We start from the raw sequence: 13,646 nt of genomic DNA on the forward strand, positions 1-13,646 counted from the left end.
TGAAATATCAAAAAAAAATCTCAAATGAAAACTCTCTCCAAAGAATCGTTCAGCTTGGATGCATCTTTACTCGTGTTTGGCTTTTTGTGTTCACTTTTCAGTTTTCACTCGACTGGAGCACCACAAAGGACTCTCGAAAACGCACAGACACTCTAGATATATAAAACTGCATGAACCCAACACCATCCATCCACTAAGAGTATAATGATTTTATCGAACCCCGGGGGGTGTAATTTGTAGCACCAACCAAACCAACTTTCGGGTGAAAAATTTTAAATTGAATGTCCTGGAGCATTGTTTTCGTTCCTTTGTAATCACACACAATCTATTTATACAAAAATAGCCTTGAGGTGTTTTGTCGTTTTTGTTATTTTCATTTCGTTTTTTAATTTTTTTTGAGTATACTTAACTTTTCTTTTGGATGGGTTTATTTTTTTTTTTGGCTTGGGTGTTCTTTGTTTTGCTCCAAGGCTAGTTAGGTAATCAAAACTTCAAAACTTTTGTCTATGTACGATGACATTCGTTTGTTATTTCTATTTGACAGTTTAACCGTAATGACAAGTGGGTTTCGCAATTATAAGCAAGATAAAGAAAAATAAAATAATTAATTAAATAAACTTTTTGTTTTCAAAGTTTTAATGGTTAAAAATAAAAGAAGGATGTATTTATTTTGTTTTGTTTTAGGATATAGCTCAAATGGACTGAGCTGTGTTGGTGTTAACAAATCAACGCTGGACCCACATACGCATTTAAGACAGCCCGGTGAGTAAATTTTATAATTTTCTATAACTAACTATAAAAAGGAAATAATATTTTAATTACAAAAAGGCACAGTTTCAAGAAAATTATTTCCCAGAAAAATAAACTGGTAGACTTTTGTTGTAAAGTTATGAAAAATCAACGTCGGATTTTACTAGCTTTTTTTTCGAAAGAACACAACCGCTGACATCTAATTCTTCTTGAACTTCAATAATATCTTATATGTTTCATTTTCCCTTTGTCCCTTTTTATAAGATTAACAACCTACAAACACATTTTGAGTATATTAACTTAATTTGGGTAAATTTACAAAAGTACAAAAGTAAACGTAAATAAAATAGATTAAAAACGTTTTGTTCATGACATTTCTTTTTTATTATAACGTTTGAACGTTGAAATTATGTGTGAAACACTGCATCATTTAAATAACCACCACGTGAATTGTTATATAAGCGTTGTTTCTTTTGAGATAATTTTCGACCACTTTTTGACACATATTGGGTGGTATTTAAGTCATTACTTGACGAATGTTGGTTCTCAAGTGCTTAAGAGTTAAAGGTTTATCTGCATAAACACGGTCATTCACGTAGCTTCACAAAAAATTTCCACGGTGTCAAATCGCATGGTCTTGTTAAATGGTTGAATTCGCCACAACGAGATATTACGCGTCCAGGAAATGTCTCTTGCAATAATGCCGTATTCGCTCGAGTTGTATGGCATGTGGCAACAAAAGGCGATTATGATATGACCATAACGATACGAATTGATAGTGACAGTCATTCGATCGTCGTTCGAAGAAGTAAGGTCCAATCACAATTCCGGACCAAACAATACACCAAACAGTGACTTCTTTGTCGATGTAATAGCTTCTCTTCAATTACTTGAGGATTCTCAGAACCCCAAAAACGAAATTTTGTTTATTAATATACCGCTTGTCGCTGAAGAAAATTTTGTTCGAAAAATGGCCGTCCACCGCCTTTTGTTCAAGCACCCATTCAACGTATCTACGACGCGACATTGTGAATGGTCAGCTGGCTTAAGTTGTTGTGCTAACTGGACTGGATGTAGGTGTGGGCCAAATTTAGAATACGATATAATGAGCCGTAAGGCAGTCCTAATTCCTGAGATCGTCGAGGAATCGACACATTTGGCTCTTTACACTTTCCCTTACAGCAGTGATATTTGCAGTACTACGAGCGTAACGATTATGCACAGACCTTACAATATCTGTAAAAAATCCAGCCTCTTTCATATTTCTTCACAATTTTTTTAATTGTTTGCGTAGTTGGATGATTATGTACATTATAGTAGTAGGTTTTAACAATTTGTATTCGTTGTGCGATGGTTAAGCGATCCATTTTCATAAATGTCAGACTTTCAACTATAAAAGTTTAGCAACTTAATTTGACAGATGTCGAATTCCAAATGTATATTTTTGAAACCGCAAAATGGATAACCCTAATAAAAGGACTACTTCAAGACTAAAATTATAGGAGGTGAAAAAGAAGCTTTCATTATCTGAACAAGTTTGTTACTTATTTGCTAGACTTATACTGTCAAAATTGATTTTTTGATTATGTTTGTATAAAATGAAAATGTACGACTCGTTTTCGAAACTGTAGAGCCTTCTTATGTAAATTAAGGAGTTAGTTTTGTGTTTGGAATAAATTCAAAACCGATAAGGTCTATGTACTTTAACACCGTACACAAAATAGAAGCTAACAAATTGATAAATGTATTCACGTTAGTAATATTCCAAAATTTAAAGCTTGAGTTATCCAAAAAATACAATATACCTGAACAAGGGAAGTTCAAACCTGAAATATGATCAACTTGGTACGTTTTTCTTTTATTTAAGATATAAACCTCAATTAGGTAATTTGGAAACGGAAAGGTGAAATGGAAACTTCTTATGTAATAAATCCATAATTGATGGTGTTGTGTGGCTTGTTGACCATTTTTATTGAATTGCAGAGAGCGACGGGAAATTGATGAGTTCTAATTTAAGTGCAGCACAACTTGCATTAGCAGGAGAGTCATTCCGTAATTTTTAAAACGATAGTCGTCAAAACGATTATCATTAACGATATCGTCAATAATTTGCTTCACGTAACTTTGTCACTGTCGTCTTGTCTATCGTTTTCATAAGATAACTGAAATGTCAAAATGAACTCAACGAAAGATAACGCTTGTCCGATAACTTGAAAATGTTATTAAATTGGATTTTGTCTATGGGAAGTTGTGAAAATTTGCCGCAAATTGCTTTTTACCAAACTTACCAACTATTTTGTGGTGTTTATTGTTATTGTTACTGTTACCGTTTTTATTTATTGCCGCCGGCCGACTATGTAACTATAATTTCAACATCTTCTATCTATCGTCAAAACGCTATCGTTTGACGATAATCGTTTTACGGAACGACCCTCCAGTATTTTTTAATGAAAGTACATTCAAATGATAATATAATGCACAACACATTTCATCATATTTATGTGCAATGATTTTTTAGAAGCATATTAGAAAGTATTGATATTTTTATTTTGAAAAGCCAACAAAAAATTAAACTCCGCAATATAACTTCGATGTAAAGAAAAGTTCTTACTAAGTCAATTTTTTTCACTATTTTTAGATGTTTTGCAAGAATTGTAACGTCTTTCGAAATGTTCAAAAATGTAGTAGTATTTGCTTTAAAAATTCAAATTAAAATTATTATTTTTATTCATTTGTTGTTTCAAAATGATGTTAACTTTTGCTTCACTTCATAAAGAAAAAAAAACATGATTTTTATGATTTAGCCAATTGATTTAAAGCACCCTACCAAAATCTTCATTCAAATATTCAAATTTAATTTTTATTGAGGGTTGGGCTAGATGATTTATTTCAACTAGTTTCATTTTGATAATTCAGTTTTTATTCTTATAATGACATCAACATAAATCGGTTTCGATTCCTTTAGTAAATTTATCAACATTAAAACTGGTCAAACAAATTTTTAATATTGTATTCCATAATTCAGTATATGTACTTAGATAATCTTAGGGCTATCCGTAGTTAGATGATTATTGGTAAGTTGTAGATTGAATTCGGAGACGGACATACAATTCACTTTGTAATAAGTGCTAGTTCCACTTTATTTAGTAAACCGAAATGGCTTTTAGACTTTTTATGTAACTTAACACTCATATCCTTTTTTGATTCATCAAGATCAAAAGAATTTTTTCAATTGGTTTTATTTTGTGTTTCATTGTTTCCATAAAATGAACGATACATTGGTATTGAATTTGAATGCAAATATTGAAAAAAAAAACAATAAAAACTTAAATTCTATACAAATTATACAAAAAATCGAATAGAAACCTATTAAAAACTTCAACCTTCAAAAACTCAATTAGACAGCTCAAACTTTCATTATTATACTTTAAAGTATGTAAGCACAGACATACATACCTACTTTTTAGAGGATACGCAAATAACCCGCATTTCCACTTAAGACCCTCCTTTAAAAGCGGTAAAATGAAACTGAAACTGTCGCAAATCGATCTTAAATTTCCCACTTCAAACCGCTTAAAGCAGAATAATTCATGCAAAATATATGTAAGTAAAATACAAAAGCTAACAAAAGATCCAAATATACTCCTAAACCTACCTACATATATTACAAATAATATACAAAATAGAGTGAAGGGTTTGTTTTTAAACCACTTGAGAAAAAAAAGTGTGCGCGTGGCACACAGAATTCAAAACCACTGTATTCCGAACTCCCTTTCGAATGTTTGTCAACTTGAAATATCGTAAATTCGAAATGTATCCCAAAAAACTCAAAAAGTATTTCTTCGAATTCAACTGAAACTCCAAAATAACAAAATAATGTACAAATAAAGTCGGGTAGCTGCGTACGAGATTGTTTGAACAATGGAAAAAATCAGCCGATTGTAACCTTTTAAAGTGTAAAGTTTGAAAAGGCCTGATGGCCAGAGAGAAGAATGCCTAAACTGTGTATAAATGAAATAAGGAAAAAAAACAGCAACAACAATAACAGGAGGAACGAATAATCCTTAATAATAAACTGAAGAACGGCATGCATCAGGAGAGCTTGTAAGTGAGAGTATATGTACACGAAAGCATTATACCTAAATATATATATTATAGCAACTTGAAGTGTCCTCAACAAACAAATGTACTTTAAATGCATTTATTCCATTCCAGACTCCTTGCGAGTGCCATATGAGCTGGCTGGTTCTAGTTGTTTAGAGCCGGTATACTGCTATACACACTCGTCCTCGTGGACACATTTGCAAACAACCCTTTTTCTTTTGGATAAGGACCACTCACCAACCAACGATACTTCGAAGAATAGAAGAGGTAACACCACCTACACGTCTTATCATACCACCAGCAAGCTCCTGAAACCATCCAAACCACCTGGATATGATGGAAGTGAAAGGGAAATGCAAATATCCTTTTTCCATTTGTTATTTTTTTTTCTTAAAAAAATAAGGACTAAATGAACCAGAAGGATTTAGATTGGAGTAATACTTCTATTTGAACAAATTTAAACAAAACTGGACTGGACATATATTATATATATCTAAATAGGGACTGGATGTAACAGTTTATTTGGTTGTTTACACTTAGCATTTAATCAAGTAGTTACATATTAGGATAATGTGTTTGTTGACCAGGAAAAGACGGAAGGATTTAGAGAAGAAAGAAAATTATGGATGTGTATCAAAAATATGTAAAGGGTGAGGGTATTCAAGGCAGGACAATCAACAATGCTAATAAAATCTAGGACGCTTATTCAATATTTGATGAATGATCCTGGGAATAAAATAACGAGATCGATATAAATTATATTTTCAATCAAATAGAAATAGAAAAAAGGTCAATCAAATTGTTTATCGAAATTGTAAGTTTAGGTTTTTTGTTTACATTTCTGAAATGTTTAATATTACTCAAAAACTGAATATATCAAATTAAAACTAAAAAGAGCCTGAGATGTGACCCTCACTGATAACTTCGTCCATTTTTCTAAAATAAAAAAAATATTAATAATAGCATTTTATTTGGGATTAAAAACTTGAAGTCAATATCTTTTTCTGACTATTACTAATACTTGAGTCGAAAACCATCTTTTGTGTTGTTATTGTAGGTGTTCGAGTTTTGTTAGAAAAAGTTGTGAATTAAATTTTATTTTTATGAAAAAAATAACCTTTGGATTTTCATAAAACATTTAATAGATGTTGAAACACTATTTTTTATAAGATGAAAATAGTTTGGAGCCAATATCCCTAATTTTTCCAAAAATATTGAAGTCGAAAATTAATTTTTAGCAACTTTTAATAATGTTTTTTGGTTTTATTTTTTTGTATAAAACTGTCGATTCCATTTTTCTATAAATTATGACAGATGTTAAAAACGTTATTCTTCTAGTTTGCTATCACGTCACACAATACGATATAAAATTTAATTGGAGTTGCTAGCGTTATTGGTTCGTGTGATATTTTTAGTCAAGCAAAATTTATTTTCTTAATTCCAAAAAGAACCTAATTCCCGAAAGGCCAAAATCAAGAAAATTCCATAATCTTTTGACAACAAGAATGTTGTTAACATACCTAACTTAATTATAAAGTGTATTTTTATATACATAAATACTTCAATGTTAATATTATAAACAATATTTTTACTATTAATTCTTTACCTAAACAAATATATGCAAACAAATTTTACTCACACCTCATAGAACAAGAAAATTTCATTAAAATATTTTGCTAATGCTTTTAACTAATTTTGCGGAGAACTAGAAGCTTTTCCAAAAAGTTTTTACCAGAAATACACAGTATCTGAGACTTTTGTAACTTTAAATTTGCGCAAAATTTTCATTGTATACTATTTTGCGGCATTTCGGCCTTTTGGGTTTTTTGATTTTCGGGATTTTAAGCTTTCAGAATTAGGGTTTTCGCGATTCTGAATTGGAAAATTCAGCTCCACTGAATTAAATAAAAAATAAATTGTACTGCTATATTTACTTGTTTTTTTTTTTAAATTGAATTCGAAACCTATGTTCGCCACAGAAATAATTCTCGTTTTAATATTCACTTCCTCATTTTTTGTGGAAATGGCAGAGAAAAGAAACCGACATTGCTACAAGACAATTTATTTTAAAACTACGTGTACACAATAAATCTTTAAGTGAAATTGGTGAAATCTTCGTTCGAACACATTCAACAGTCCAAAAAAAAAATACTTAACAAATATCAGTATGAAGGTACCCTAAACAAGCCTGGAAGAGGACGAAAATAAATCTTTTCTCAGCAAGACTAACGTGTAATTTTAAGAAAATTCAATGTGAACCCCTAAACGATTGTACCAAACTTGGCGGTCGAAATGGCGAAACTTATTAAAAGACCACTTTCAACCAAAACTGTTAGTCGCGTTCTTCAGAAGAATGATTTTAACGGCAGAGATGCTCGGAAAAAACCTCATAGACGTCTTGATTTCGCTAAAAAGCACCTCAAAAAATCCCAAAGTTTCTGGAACAATGTTTTGTTTTCGGACGAGACCAAAATTAACTTATTTGGGTCTGACGGAAAGCAAATGGTTTGGTGAAAGCCCAATACTCTGTTCAAGACAGAGAATTTGCTTGTCACTGTTAAGCTTGGGGAGTAAATGTTATGTTATGGGGATGGCAAATGGGACTTGAAACTTTGAATTTATTGACACAATCATGGACAAGTGAAAATTTTTGGACGTTCTGCGTTATGCGTCAGTCTGCAGAAAAACTGAATTTATCAGCAACCTTTTACTTCCAACAAGATAACGATCCAAATCACACATCGTTTGTTGTACATTAATGGTTGCTGATATATGCCACAAACCTGCACAAGGCCCCACCTCAGTCATCGAACCTCAATCACATAGAGCATTTGTGGAAAAAATAAAGCAAAGGTTGGAGAATTGCAACGCAAACAACAAAATTCAATTGAAAGCCGAACATTACCACAAAACTGTTGAATCAATGCCGCGAGGACTATAAGATGTAATTATGGCTAAAGGTGGCCTTAAAAAATATTAAAATTTTAATTTGATCACTCATTAACATTTTGGTATTCTTTGAATTCCAATTGCACGCTTTATTTTGTGCCATGCATTTGATGATATTTTAGTTTTTTTTTTTTTCATTTTTATTATGTTCTGTTGTTTTTCCTCTTGTTTACTTAACATAAAATATTAAATAAAAGAAAAACAAAATTCCAAAAAGACAACATTTTAATAATTTAAAATAGCAAAACTGATGTCATCAGGTCCTTCCAAATTATTTTTTTCATAGGAAAGATGACAATATGCCAATCTTGATTCCAACTAAGGTAATTTGTTGCAAAATTAAGGCGTTGGCTCTTGCGTGCAACATTCTATGGTGGTTTTTAATTCATTTTTTGGTGTGGTATATGGTCTGCCTTTTGTATAACCGAGCAAGAGTCGATCTACTATCATTTACCCCAACTTCTGACTTGAGTTTATAAATGGAAAGCCTTGAAGCAGCTCTAACTATCGCCTGCTTTTTCTGAAATGATGTGGCCTTTGTGGTTTTTTCCATAACTCTCTGGGCCCTCGACGTAGTTGTATACAACGTTTGAACTTCTTTTTATTTTGCTTGCAATAAAACGGATGGTTTTGCCAAGATTCCGGTAATCTCGAATTGGGTCTATTTTCTCTTTGATTCGACCCTTACCTCTACCCTTACTTTTTGATTCTATCAAATTAATACTCATACTAAGCTCCCAAACAATCGGGGTATACTTTTATTTGCTTTAAAACACGGTAATGAGTAAATTAAGATCTTTTTTCTATGTGAACATTCCGTATTTGTGTTTTTTCGAAAAACCTAAGGGTTTAAGAAGTATCGGCAAATAAAAAACGAAAAAAGCTTGTCCCTACCCATGTGACACGAAGTTTATTTAAAATCGTTTATTTAAATTCTTTGGACCCTTACACGTAGAGATATGTCTAAATTTTCAATTTGACACATTGGACCCATTACAGTGACTTCCTATATTGAACTTGGTTTCTGTGGATATGTTTTTGTCCTGAGCTGATATTAAAAACACGCACAACATTTTAAATTTCGCTTAAAACTTCATTGTAGTTGTTTCAATAAAGTGATATTAGGGTAAACTTGTAGCAATATATCAATACAATTTCTTGATCAAACAAAAAAATAAATGATAGGTCAAACAAAAGTTTGTTTTTTAAAAAATCAATAATATTAACAAAATATAGTGTTTTCTTTTATTTATAAGAACTAGCAAACCCATAATTTAATTTTCGAAGATCTTGTTTTATACCGTAACCACCGAAATGAAAATGAGCCTTGATGAGAAATGATGATTTTTCACAGCACTCACTTTGGATAACAGTTTTCAATATTTCCTTAAATTGTTTACGTTAGCTTTCTGTTGAGATTTCTAGCGAAAACAACTATCAGAGTCCAAATAACGTATTTTTAATTCATTAAAAGGTGTTTTAGTCTTATATTATGTAATTTTAGTTCATTAAAAGGAATATTCATAATTTTCCTCGATGTTTTTTTTTTTTTAATTTTGTTTTTAATATCTGAATTTTTAATTAAACCAAGTTCTTGACTAAGTATTGGACCTTAACCTTTGTGCTGCATTGTTTAAAATAATTATGTTAATATATGACTATGCGCATAGGTAATCTTTATTCTTTTATAATAAATCATTTATAACCCACGACAGACAGGTGTGTACTTTTGAAACAAAGAATCAACTAATTTATTCTTATTTTAATTTATTTTCAGATCCATATCAAATGTTCGGTCCGACCAGCAGCAGACTTGCAAGTTCTGGTGAGTAATCCTTAAAATTTATTTTGAAAGTCACTTTTTAAAATCTACCCATTTCTAAAAAACAGTACCTACCTTTTAACTCAGGTGCAAAGATAGCAATCATTAACTTGTTTAAGGCACGTGCCCCATCAATTCTATTTAAAAGTCAGTCAAGCACCATAACAGTAAGTGGTGCCAGAAGACTGAAGCCTGACGCATATTTCTTGTCTGGAGATAATAATATATTCATCTCGCTGGTGGGTGGTCATGGACAAGCATACTAGATACAAACACCTACCCCCTGCCCCAAATCATCATTAATATAGTGCTGTACCGTACACCGAACCAAACCAAACCAACCAACCCTTACGGTGTTAACCGATTTAAATTCATTGTGTTATCATATCACTTTTCCATTGTAACCAGTACCGCTTACAAATTCAATTCCAACCCCAAACCCTTCTATTATACTGAATACGGCGACAAGGAACGACTCGACGGTAAAATACTATGAACAAAAAAAACCCTGTTTCAGGTTAAGAGTGCGTGAACACTGATTTTATCACTTAATTCATTGTATTACATTATAGATCGTTACAGAGCGCTTTTCGAATGAAGGGTTGGGGTATTTTTTATATTTTGACACGCTCTGACTCTGAATTACCTATAACCCCACGAACCATAGAATCCTGGGCAGAACAAGTACAACAATAAAGCACGAAAAAAAAAACACACAACTGGAACACCTTTCAATTTGGGCATACAAATTATTTCGTGCGCGAAAAATTGTACACGGTTTGAATATTGTAGCCCACATTCTCGAATATTTAGACCAAAACCTTTTTCTCAAAAATAAGATTTATGTATGAAGGTACGAGTAGGTATAATGTTGCGTGTTTCAAAGGGTGTGCCAACAAAGTGGTAATTTTTATTTTTTCAGCAAATAAAAAATCCAAGTCAGGTTTATTTTGGTTTAACATTATAGACCCTCACATTCTTGTGTGCCTATGTAATATCGACACGTGATCAATGTTAACAATTGACGCACAATTTTGACTTGGCCTGTTCGCCGTTGTTGTTCGTTTTTCGTTATTCGAGGAAGGGGTTGAAAAACGATACATCATATTCATTAGTTTTCTGACGGAAGAAAACAGGGCCAATAAAGTCAAAATATATGAAATTATAACCTTTATAAGGAGCGTGATGTTAAACTTATTCGTTCTTGGTGAGAAAATTTTGTGGGAAGTGTGCGTGGGTGTGGTATGAATACATAATATTGATGTATTCAGTACAAAAATGTGGTGCTCTTTTTTTTTCTTTCAAAATTGAGTGTTGAATTTTTCAAGGAAGGGTAAGGATAATGATGTGTTTAACATGACTTGCACTCTACCTATGTTAACAAGTTAAATAATTTTATGAGGAATAAATAGAATATAACTGACAGACAGACTTTAACAAAGGGTGATGAGTTAATAAATTTAAATTGATAAGAGTTTAATAATTGTTGTAAGGGTTCATTTTCAATTTTTATGGAAATTAATTACGATTTATTAAAAGTTTTTCTTAAGGGAAGTTCTGACCGAAATGAAGCACTCACCATGTCTGCTGAACGAAAGTTTGTTCAAAAGGTTTTTGCTAGTGGACAACGTTCATTGGTCTCAAACATTTCGTACGATGCACAATGGCGAGAAGCTGCTGGCGAGCTGATAGGCATTGTGATTCTATAGGTTGTAACTTTACGGACTAAACCGTCGAGTTTAAAACAAAACCAAAGAGTTAGATGTTTATTCGTATAACTTGCCTAAATTGTATAATTATTTCCATAATATTTGTAAATTTCAATTTTAGAAAATATTGATAACTCCTTAACTGAAAATGCAAGAGTGGTTTTCTATAGATTCATTTGTTCTTCAACTAAAAACTTAGGATTTGCCTCGGATTAAAAAAACCTTTCCAACTTTAAACTAAAGAAGCGTTAAGCTTATTCGGTTTTCATCACATAAAAATGTAAAAGGGATTATGATAGGTTAAGTAAATTATGCAAGGAATTTGTGGTTTCAAGTAAGTTTCTATTAAAAGAATATTTCTTGAATATGAAATGTAATATTAAGAATATTATTAAATCATTCTGGGCTTTTGTCAATTCTAAAGAAAATCAGTAGGAATTCTAAATACAATATTTTTCAAAAAGGGTTGAATCATCGAACTTAGAATACTGTTGAATTATTTGGAGACTTTTTTGAATCTGTTTAGTTAAATTTAGTGGTTAACAACATTTTCTTGATTAATTTCATAAGAAGACTTTAAAGAAATTATCTCGCCTTTGATATCACATCAATCTTATTATAGTTCTGTGCCTAAATGTTGTTGAGAATCAATTTGTACTCCTTTACTCAAAAGAGTTAATAAATCTCTCTATGATCCCCATTTTCATAGAAGAATCGAAAATTTCGTACTTACTATTTATAAGTCAGGTTTGAAGGATGTTGATGAAAATTATAGGGGTATTTCTAAACTTTGCGCAATTTCCAAGTTGTTTCAAAGCTTGATTAAAAATAAGATTGATTTTCTTAAGTTAATATTCATCTGAATTACAAAATTGTTTTAGGTCACTCTACAATACTCGCAGTTTACAAGGATTTCTGCAAAAATTGGAAAAACTTTTAAAAAAAACTTGAGATTTTCCGTAATGCCCGACATTTATGCAAAGAGTCTGTTTAAAAATGTACCTATACAATATTTAAAAATATACCTGTAAAATAAGTTTGTCTTCAAAGATATAAATTTCATTTGAAACCTCCATTTTCAATTTTTTTGTTTAAAAATCGTTAGACCGGTTTTATTTAAATACACTTTTTTATAAATACAAATTTTCCAATATTCCAAAATATTTTTGCTATGCAGTTGTTTAGTGATTGGATAAAAATTTATTCTGGACGAATCTTCATCATGTATATTATTTCGTTAGCATGCCTCCCTCTTTCGGCTCTCATACGGAACTAATTTTAACAAATAAGGTGTCAAAACAAAGAAAACCTTCCGTAGACTATACGAATTGTATTTTATTAAATATTAATTTATAATTTGTGGAAAAAACTTAACTTTTTATTATAATATAAATATGAATAATCTTTAAACATTATGTTAAGGGAAATGGTTTGTGTATTTGAATGAACTTATCGAATACATACCATTTTGTTTTGGTAAGCTAGTTTCCAGCTATTTCCTTTGTATATACAAAGGCGCGATTCATCCCATGACACAACGTATCCTAGGACAACTCATCCCCGAAATGAAAAATACTTGCAAGCATACTTAACGAAAACAATTGTTTCTGTATTCAACTAGTTCATTAAAAGCTTTTTCCTTTAGATAGCTTTATTTAGATTTCATATCAGAAGAAGCAGGATGGAAAATAAATTATCTGAATATAAGAAAGAGGCAAAACATGTATGTTTAAATTGTAAAGCGATCGCCTATTGGTTGTGTAGTTAGGTAGGTGTCTAAAACTATTAACGAATAGTTCATTGACGTGGTCAGCTTTATGCAGATAGATAGATAAAGACATGTTTATGATGATAATGAAGGAAGGTTATTGGAAGTTAGAAGGTACCTACTACAATCCAATCACATTCCTTCTTTCCTACAAGTTTTCAACGCAAATATGGAGGTATTACGTTCAGTTTACTTTTTTCGTTAAAGTTTAATAAAAACAAGCATATGAAAAGGTAAACGAAATTGCTATTTATGTGTTGTTTATAGTCAGGCTCTAGTGCGTTTTGGATTTTAGTTATGAAGTGACACGTAAGAAGTCGTTGTAGAGGTTGTACGTAATACCTATATATGTAGTTATAATGTGTATACGTTGAAAAAGTTATTCTAACAGAAAATACATATACTCTTTATCGTCCGTTTCTTTAACTTGTACTAAGTATTTATTCTTTTATATAGGCGAAGGCAAGTAAAAATCTGTGAAACAACCTTGTTCTTATCTATCATAAGTTCCTGAAGAAATTAAAACACATAATAACGGTTCTAT

At 31.3% G+C, this 13,646-nt stretch overlaps 1 protein-coding gene across 1 annotated transcript in view; it reads left to right on the forward strand.

Annotated features, from left to right (window-relative positions):
• LOC129946610 (DNA-binding protein D-ETS-3) overlaps positions 1–13,646 on the forward strand; it is a 98,220-nt gene that overhangs the window by 55,269 nt on the left and 29,305 nt on the right. The window contains exons 6-7 of the mRNA XM_056056865.1: positions 685–762; positions 9,581–9,628. Of these exons, the coding sequence (XP_055912840.1) occupies positions 685–762; positions 9,581–9,628 (126 nt within the window). The remainder of the gene's footprint in view (positions 1–684; positions 763–9,580; positions 9,629–13,646) is intronic.

The sequence above is a fragment of the Eupeodes corollae genome, chromosome 2 (genome assembly GCF_945859685.1).
Source record: "Eupeodes corollae chromosome 2, idEupCoro1.1, whole genome shotgun sequence".
NCBI lineage: Eukaryota > Metazoa > Arthropoda > Insecta > Diptera > Syrphidae > Eupeodes > Eupeodes corollae.